General features: G+C 43.7%; 2 protein-coding genes across 2 annotated transcripts; one reads left to right on the top strand and one right to left on the bottom strand.

The window, feature by feature from the left end:
• The first annotated feature begins 2,848 nt into the window (after positions 1–2,848).
• Positions 2,849–4,728, top strand: LOC115747074 (F-box protein SKIP2). The gene has a single exon (XM_030683114.2). The coding sequence runs from the start codon at positions 2,982–2,984 to the stop codon at positions 4,575–4,577; it is 1,596 nt and encodes a 531-aa protein (XP_030538974.1). The 5' UTR covers positions 2,849–2,981; the 3' UTR covers positions 4,578–4,728.
• Positions 4,729–5,978: 1,250 nt separating this feature from the next.
• Positions 5,979–8,037, bottom strand: LOC115747000 (cysteine proteinase COT44-like). The gene is made up of 4 exons (XM_030683010.2): positions 7,471–8,037; positions 6,998–7,233; positions 6,759–6,896; positions 5,979–6,503 (listed from the first exon to the last, which is right to left on the bottom strand). Exons 1-4 carry the CDS (start codon positions 7,958–7,960, stop codon positions 6,207–6,209), a joined length of 1,161 nt encoding a protein of 386 aa, XP_030538870.1. The 5' UTR covers positions 7,961–8,037; the 3' UTR covers positions 5,979–6,206.
• Positions 8,038–9,485: the final 1,448 nt, after the last annotated feature.

The following is a 9,485-nucleotide window of genomic DNA, read 5'->3' as shown; positions in this document are numbered from 1 at the left end:
CTTAATTATATTAACTCGGGGCAAAAATTAAAACAAAGAGCAATTTCTTTTTCATAATCTCATATTTGCAGGAAAAAAATTGGTTTTAATTGCGCGTTTGTTTTGCAGAAAATGAGTAATCTAGAATACATTTTCCTAGTAAAAAAAAAATTCACTCTATTGCTTGCAAAATTGAATGACCGAAGAAAAAACATATTTTCCATTTATCCATTGAAATGCATAGACATAAATTATTGTCGACAACGAGAATGTTTCTCATTGATTAATTATTTCAAGCAACATAAGAGATTCTTTTTAAGGCAATGCTTTTCAAATCATTTATCTTTTCTCGAAATAAAAGGAATCTATTTTCCAAAATCTCCATGACAAGTAAATTGTAGTCAAAGTACCCCACCTCGGGGTTCGAATCCCCATCTTCGGGAGGAGTGGGGTGGTGTCACGTGAGGAGAGAGCCGGTTTTCGTAACCTGCGCATGGCATTCACCACACATAATATGGCTTATACAATAGAATAACATAGGATAGAGCCAGACAAAAAAAAAAAAAAAAAGACCTCCATCTCTTTGGATTCGGATAGAATCCATACTTATCATGTATAGGCGAGTGTGCTTATTTTATGCCCTCCTATTTTGATTGCGGGTTTGTCGGCACTAATGAACGACAAATTAGGGTTCTTTTGCGTAAACATATCTGTGGTCGCATTAAACATATTATGTCCCTCTTTACGTGGAAAGATATCTTGTATTATGTAAATAATTTTGTATAGATGGTCATTGTTTGTGGATTCTCCCGACATATAATCTCTGCGAGTTGGACTAACGAATAAGAAATGGAATCGAATTTGCACTTGAGATGCTAACAAGAATGTGATCTTTCATACGATAATAACCGGAACCAAAGATGATCTTGTGCTCCCTCTCCATACAAAATCAAAGCTTTGCACATTTTTTTGCTTGTGCGGGAAAAAGACAATTTTGGCATTAACGTAAGCTAACCGGTTCACATGAGACCTGGCCAAAGTTTGGTTTTTCCACGAACGACGGTGCATGGGCCACCTCAAAGCGGAAGGCAGTTTCGTCCTATTAAATTCAAGAAGACAAGGAACACCTCCTTTCGATCGATCACATGACTGCACAAAGACTTCCCCGTATATTCATCTCCCGTGTCCGTCATGGAAGGTTGTACTAACACCGCTAGGAAAGACTTTACCCAACCAATTCTGAATCTATTATATGGACGCCAATTTTATTGACCCCGATAGAGTTTAGGAGTTTTACTTTGGACGTAACATTAGAGAGAGATTAACTTTTCACATGTTGTTTGTCTTCTTACGAGTCTCGATGGTAGGGGCGATCAATTCTAGAGTGGACGGTTCTCACTCTGAAGTCGGAAACTGCCCACTAAGGATCGGTTTCACAAAATAAGAATTGAGAGTCGCCTGATGTATGATTCGGTTTCCGGGTGAGTCCATGGAATCGGTCCCACTAAGAAAACCTGCAAGCATGAGCTAATTCAAGCAATACTTTGGAATGATTCTGCAACAGCTGCTGCCAGACCATGAGAGGGGCGTCATCGGAGACCGCTGAAAATGTAATGGAAGCACTGTATCAAACAGACCATCGTGCCAGACGGGAGTGATACACATGCATGCATGACTGATAGTAATGGAATCCGTTAAACTTCATATCCTGTGGAGTTACACTGTTGTGGGAGTGTCGAAAACTGCCGTCGCTACAGGAAGCGCTGAAAAATCTAGACTCAAGATTGAAACATATCCCAATATTAATTTTTTTTTCTCTCTTTGTTGAAAGTTTCTCTTCTAACTTGAGTAATGTGCACGTTCTTGAGTCCCTCTATAAAGGAAAAGTAAAAGGACGGAATGATTTTCAAGGTAGCGTGACATACAAAGGTAATTATAATCCACGAGCCATGTGGACCATCATATCGCATACCATGAGGTGCCCACGCACAATACATCTATTTCTTTGGCATGCGATTTTTTTTTTTTTATGATATCGAACCACAAATGCGAGAGTATTTTACGTAAGAGCCTATGTTTTCCTTAATTATGTCCTATGGGGATATAACACGTATTAACGTGCGAGCACGTTACCGGTTATGTGGTCCCTGGACATGTTTATCTATGCTCTAACAATAGCAGAAAAAAAAAGAGAAAAGAAAGCATAACATCAAAATTGGAAAATGCCATTTAGATTTGAAACTATTAGGAGCAAATTATATATACTAGTGCGGTCAAAATCTGCGAAAAATTCAGATAGTACAAATTAAGAAGAAACTCTTCGCAAAATTTAAATTAGTCGAGAAAATAAAAAAATGAAATCAATCAATATAAAGGGATTTTAGTGACCCAAAATAAATATATATATATATATATATATATATATCTAAAGAAAATAGTGGGGGCTTTAATTTTTGGAGATGCAGATGCACAGCGTCAAGACGGTTTAACAAAAACATGGAAGCGTTCAGTCAACCTTCCACGTCAAATTCCTGAGTTTGGCCATCCCCAGACGCATCATCGTCATCAATCAATTCGGGCAAAAAAATGATAAAATAGAGGATCGAACGGCCGAGATTGGAATGACTGGGCCCCCACGACCAATCATGCGCTCCAAAAACGCGTCCGTCCCCCAGATTAACAAAAAAAAAAATAAAAAAGAGGGGGGGAAGGAAGGAGTGCGTGATGATTCGTCTCCTCACGACTGCGACGTCGACACGCACAGCAACAAATCCACCCCCCCACCACTTTTGACGCGAATAAATCTTCACCACCACCACCATATAATCATCTCTCTCTCTCGACCAACGACGGCGACCACCACCACCACCACCACCACCACCGTCTTCGATTCCTCGTTTTTCAACTGAGATCTCTCACGAGTTTCTACCTTTCATCCCATCCGCCACGCACCCATTTGCTCTCTCGCTGTAATTCGCCCGATTTCACGCCGCCGTCGTACGATGGGGCAGGTCCCGTCTTCCGCCTCCGCCTCCGCCTCCCCCGAGCCCAGCCACCGCGGGATCTCGTCCAGCCAGCGCCTCGACTCCCTCCCCTCGCTGGAGCTCATTTCCTCCTCCGACGAGGACGAGGTCTGCCGCGGCGACAGCGGCGGCGGCGGGTATGACTACACCGGCGACCTGCCCGACGAGTGCCTGGCCCACGTCTTCCACTTCCTCGGCGCCGGCGACAGGAAGCGCTGCTCCTCCGTGTGCCGGCGGTGGCTCCGCGTCGACGGGGAGAGCCGGCACCGCCTCTCGCTCAACGCGCACGCCGAGCTGCTCTCCTCCCTCCCGTCCATTTTCACTCGCTTCGACGCCGTCACCAAGCTCGCCCTCCGCTGCGACCGGAAGTCGGTCAGCCTGGGCGACGACGCGCTCATCCTCATCTCCCTCAAGTGCCGGAGCCTCACGCGGCTCAAGCTCCGCGGCTGCCGCGAGCTCACCGATCTCGGAGTCGCGACCTTCGCCCAGAACTGTACGCAGCTGAGGAAGCTGTCCTGCGGCTCGTGCTCCTTCGGCGCGAGAGCCATCAATGCGGTGCTTGATCATTGCGTGAATCTGGAGGAGCTGTCCATTAAGCGGCTCCGGGGAATCCACGATGGAGCCGAGCCGATCGGGCCGGGAGCGGCCGCGAAGTCGTTGAGATCCATTTGCTTGAGGGAGCTCATTAATGGTCAGTCTTTCGGTCCTCTTCTAGTTGAAGCGAGAAAGCTCTCCACTTTGAAGTTGATACGCTGTTTGGGTGACTGGGATAAGGTTCTCCAAACAATTGGGAGGTCGAATCCAGGTTTATTAGAAGTTCATTTGGAGAGAATTCAGGTGAGCGATGGTGGTCTTTCTGGGATTGCGAATTGCAAGGGTATCGAGACTCTGCATGTTGTGAAGGTCCCCGAGTGTTCGAATTTGGGGCTTTCAAGCATCGCTGAGAATTGCAGGCAATTGAGGAAGCTTCACATTGACGGGTGGAGAATAAACAGGATAGGCGATGAGGGTCTGGTCGAGGTCGCCAAGCACTGCCTTCAGTTGCAGGAGCTAGTTCTGATCGGCGTTAGCGTGACGCATTCGAGCTTGGGTTTGATCGGTTCCAATTGCAGGAAATTGGAAAGGCTAGCCTTCTGCGGGAGCGACACGGTCAGCGATGTGGAGATCGCGTGCATCGCCACAAAGTGCGAGGCCCTGAAGAAGCTTTGCATCAAGAATTGCCCCGTTTCTGATGTCGGGATTGAATCCCTTGCGCGGGGGTGTCCCAATCTGGTGAAGATTAAGGTGAGGAAGTGCAGAGGAGTGAGCGGCCAAGTCGTGGAGCTGTTGAAGGAGCAGAGAGGGTCGTTGGTCTTCAATTTGGATGCCGGCGAAATCGAAGCCTTGGATGATTTCGGAGTTGAAGAAAGCGCGGCGGAGTTCCCTCCGGCAAATGCTTCCGATGTGCCGTCAAGTAGCAATGAGAGGTCCATGTTGTTTAGGGCCAAACTAGGTTTTTTCGCGGGTAGGAATTTAGTGGCTTGCACCTTCAGGAGGTGGTCAAATGGTGAAAATAGCACCAATGGAAACTTGTGATTGCTAGTGTTGTAAGTGCTGAAAATTGTTTTGGTTGACATTTCTTTGTTGTTCTAGACATTCCTTAGGCGGTTGTTGTTCTCAATGATGCCTCTATCATCCACCTTTCGCGTCGTGCAACTTTCTTGGAAATGAAACTGGAGTTCTTTTAGCTTTCTTTGTACGGTTCAATGTGCGAGGCTGACATTGGGTTAGTTACCCTCTGTTTTATGCATGCTTCTGCATAATGTTGTTTCCCTCTTCGTGCTAATCTTCTCAATACATTTTGATTATGAATTGTCAGGACAAGATGCTGCTTCACAATGAAAATGAACATGGCCATTCTTAATATTTTCTGCTGTCGGGGCTCTTTAGCTATTTCATGGCTGAATGTGGCATTTCGATTCATTAGCAATTTTGAACTCTGTATATCTGCCAAAGGTGCAATTACACTACCGTTATCAAAATTCTCCGTCTTTCGGAGTTGAGTTCCCGGCGGTCCTATGTAGAGCTGTTTGTTACCTTCCATTCTGCGCGGCTCACCGGAGCAGAGCAAAAATGGGGACGGTGGTACAAAAGCTCTTGAATCTGCATCCTCCTTTGGGGTCTCCAAAGCAGACTTTTTCCAGAATGGTTTCGACTTTACTCTTTCGAAGATGGAGGAGTCAGAAGATTCTCAAGGACAAATTTAAAATTCCAGAATAACTTTCGACGGGGCACGGCCTTTCTCATTTCATTGGAGTCTCGTCCCTTGCTTTTGTGACTTACTTTTGAGCGAGTCAAAAGCTGTACCCTTATGACCAAGCTTCGGTTTTTACCGTTTCAGACTTCTCTTCTTTTCCCAGTCGCTCCCGTGCTACATCGGTCCAGTCGCTTGTTCCTTTCTAGAGCATAAGAATGTGTCTCCTTTCAAATTAGATTCGAGAATTTCTCGACTCATTGATATGTCTGGCGACCCCAACGTTCTGAAGAAGGCACCCATGGCAAATATGCTATCCCTGGTATCGATCTTCCACTGCATTTGGTTTCTGATTTTCTCAACGTGATGGGATTTTTTTTTTTTTTACCTTAATCAACAACACAGCAGATATGATAATTTCCTTGGATCCTAGGTTGAATCAGTCTCTGTGTTTGCACAAATCAAGAATTCAGACTTCCTGTTCATGACCCCAGATACCAGTTTTCGGTTCTTTGACTAAGCTCGCATCATCGTTTTTGATCGAAGACGAGTTATCCACGTTGTGATTGAAATCGCGGGCGACTCTATCTCAGATGTTTAGCTAGAACTTGAAAAGTCTTTCTTAGGCATAATAAAGCCGAAGAAATTAGAAATTTTTTTTCTTCCCTCCTTTCCTATGGAATGACTAGTTTCTGCAGGCGATGCAATGGAAGCTAAGAAAGAAGCTTTCATGGCGAAAGTCCTTTTTAATAAACACTAACATGAAGACATTGATTCTCATGAGCGTTGCGAAAGATAACAATGAATGACCACCGAATTCTAAGAATGAAAGCCTGCTCCTTCCTTCTTAACTTCAGGCCTAGAAGGAACAGATCATCTAAAAAGACAATCTCCCCAGGATTCGAGAAATAAGATAGAGAGAGAGAGGCGCTTCCCAGTTCCCACCATCTCTTCAACTTTGTTCTTTTCCCTTAGCTCAGAGCTGCCAGAACAGACTCTTCGAGGACTTCTAACGTAGCCACTGTCCTCGACTCCGATTTCGCGGGGTTTTGGCTGGTCTTGGTGGGGTACGAGGCTTCCATCACGATGCCGCACTTGCCAAAGAAGTTGTCGACGACATTGCGTTCCATCCTGATGTAACCGTCCTCACCCCAGTTGGTGCCCCATGAGTTCCTCACTATCCAGTAATCCACTCCGTTTTCGCTTCCGTACCCAACGACGATCACTCCGTGGTCAAGGGAATTGCCGCATTCGCCCGTGAATACATCCTGCTCGGATCAAGAGCGATGTTTCAATCAAACTAAGCTTTTTGATTTACCGTTGATAATTATTTGCAATCTAATATCCCGTCAAATCAATATGGCATGCTTTCTTTCTAAGAAAATACAATGCTAACTGAATTTCCTGTCATAATTAGAAAACACTAGGACTAAAACTTTGGTTCAGATTGTTTGTCAAAATGAAGTTCAAAACGTTTTTCTCCTTGGCGTAGCTGCAAACGAACAACGGGAACTTATACTTACAGATTGGTAAAATTGGAAGGCCCTGCCGCTGGCTTCAATGGCGACGCTAACCGGTTGATGTGCCACGGCCTTTTTAAGTGCGCTCTCATAGGGTGGAACATCTTCATACCCATCGATTGTGACAACCTTCGAATTCACCTGAAAAACTCCAGAATAACTTCACCCAGTCAAGAATCTAAGCAATAGAACCTCAAGATCTCGATGAAAAAACCGATAAACAGCAGTCATTCGAATTGTACCCTAGAAGCGTTGCATTTGCCACTGGCGCCATTGTAAGGGTAGTCCTGCTCGGTGTCAATTCCGCCGTTCTTGATGATGAATTGGAATGCATAGTCCATGAGACCTCCATTGCAGCCCGAGTTGTATGTTCGATCGCAGTCCACCAGCTCTTGCTCTGATAGAGAAATCAATTTGCCTGTCACGATTTGGTTTATGCCTTCCACCGCCGCCACTGTCGAGAACGCCCAGCAACTTCCTGGAAACAAACAGGATATTCGATTGTGATGAATTGCGCACGTACTTAGATCTATAACGTAGTTAACTGAAGTGGAAAGGAAAATTTGATCTCTTTCTAGCTCTATGTTACGATGAAAATCGAGCAAACTTCCGAGAAAATTATGACAGTTACTATCGCTGTTGAATGTAGCTCAACCCGATATTCAACTTGCAAATAAAGGAACCGATGGCAACAAGGAAAAGCAGGACGAATTACCGCAACTTCCTTGATCCTTGACCGGATTCACCGCGCCCTTCAACCGCCAGTCCACGGCGTCCGGCAACCAATCCCCAGCTCGGACGGCGTACCGGCCACTGGCATTCCTGGACATCATCACCCGACGCTGGACCTCGTTCCTCGTGCCCAGGTACATGGCTCGGTACTCGTCGTTCGTCAGGTCGGCGAACTTGTTGAGGCCCAACCTGTACGACCTGTTCTGAGAATCGTTGTGCTCGTCGATGAACCTCAGGTTGTCCTTCAAGACCTCGAACCTCATCTCTCTCTCGCCGAGGCCGTTGTACACCTTGCCCTGCCTCGAGAGCCAGAGCTCGTAGATCGCCATGACCTCTCCGTCCGTCCTCGGGGCCGAGGCGGTCCGGACTTTGGTGGTATGGTCGACGATGGACATGTGGTCGGATAACGCCGCGGAGGTCAGACCGAGGAGGAGGAGGGCGGTGAGAAGGGTTGGTGCGGTTGTTATCGCCATGGTTGAGATGTTGAGTCTCTTTCCTCCGTGTCAGTGACACTCTGTTTTCTTCTTCGTTGGAGGAGGGAAGAAGGTTTGGTGCGAAAATGGCTATAAAGGCGAGGGAAATGGTTAGAATATTCATGCAGGGTTAATGATTTTTTTCAGAGAAGAATTCTTTATTCTTTCCTCTATTTACGAATTAGAATAATTTATCATTTATTTTTTTAATTTATCTTTTGGGATAAGGGAAAGTGAACCAACGTGATTCACGAAATTAAAAAAAAAAAAATTTTGAGTGGCTGAGCAAAATTATGGAGAGATTGATTGCCCCTTGTTTAGGAGCATCCAAGGGCTGGAAATGTTTATCTTAATAGTATTCACGACATCGTAAACTTAAATTTAATATCATATCCGGTTACGATAACATCGTAATTACTCGTAACAATGCATATCATCAAGTAGGCTTACGTGTTTGTTTCGTATCGTATTTGAATTTCCTCTATGTCATTCGCATTTTATGTTGAGGCTTGTAAACTTGTCATGTCATATAAAAGAGATTTCACAAGGCCCTCTCGAGTTTATTCTTTTATAGGCCAGGGATAAATAAAGTTGTTTACCCGTGTTCCGTTACACTCATTTGGCCTTCTTTAAATTCATTTTCAATCTTTGAACATAAATGACTTCGTATTGCGCCTAGAAAACGTACATAATGATCCTTACATTCACATGAAATGCCCTTATTGTCCAAAAGTAAACTTTATTGATAGATACAAATACACATTTACATATTTTTCCTTAATGAAAACAGATTCAAATATTTTAAAATACTTATTTCTACCGCATAGTCACTGCATAAGTCAAAAGGAATATAGGATCGTATACAAATTACGATATAAATTTGAAGAGACTTTTTCTAAGAATCTGATCTAAGGCATGCTCATTTTGAATGAATTTTGGGATTATTCATTTTTGCTTTGATAAATTACAGCATTACGATCATTTTATATATGCGTAATCAAAATTTTCAAAACAATATTTCGTTGATGAAACAAAAATGACATATTAGTTGTAGGAAACGGGTAAAAGTCATTTTTCATTCACAAAATGGGAAATCAATTACATTCAATGAGCAAAAGTCAGTTTCCGATAATAAGAATGGTGGTGCCAGTGGCTACCCTATCAACAAGTAATGGGATATGAACAAAAGGATAACATTTTGTACGATAATAGCGATTTACTCCTACGAGGAAATCAAACAATGTGGCAAACTTGAGCACAATTGCAATAGATTTAGGATTTTTTTGGTAATTTTTTTCTTTTATTTCATGCAATACTTTGAATTAAATGGATGTTTCATCCGTTGTTTTTTGGCAAAAAATAAATAAAAATAAAGACATTAACCTGTATTTCTAAGACACTTTATGAAACATGCGCTATAAGAAAGAGCTTCAATTTTAAAGACATCGAACTCACTCCACAAGAGCTATTAATGCAATTATGATTATATCCAAATCTTTCAATTACTTATCTAAAAAGTATTCGC

Source organism: Rhodamnia argentea, chromosome 1 (genome assembly GCF_020921035.1).
Source record: "Rhodamnia argentea isolate NSW1041297 chromosome 1, ASM2092103v1, whole genome shotgun sequence".
Classification (NCBI taxonomy): Eukaryota; Viridiplantae; Streptophyta; class Magnoliopsida; order Myrtales; family Myrtaceae; genus Rhodamnia; species Rhodamnia argentea.
Note: the sequence above shows the minus strand (reverse complement) of the source record. Positions and strands in the feature narration are given on the sequence as shown.

Coding starts and splice junctions, on each gene's coding strand:
- LOC115747074 (XM_030683114.2), top strand. CDS start 2,982: ATGGGGCAGGTCCCGTCTTCCGCCTCCGCCTCCGCCTCCCCCGAGCCC.
- LOC115747000 (XM_030683010.2), bottom strand. CDS start 7,960: ATGGCGATAACAACCGCACCAACCCTTCTCACCGCCCTCCTCCTCCTC. Junction 6,897..6,997: donor GCAAATGCAACGCTTCTAGG/GTACAATTCGAA, acceptor GGAGTTTTTCAG/GTGAATTCGAAGGTTGTCAC. Junction 6,504..6,758: donor CCTTCCAATTTTACCAATCT/GTAAGTATAAGT, acceptor TGATCCGAGCAG/GATGTATTCACGGGCGAATG.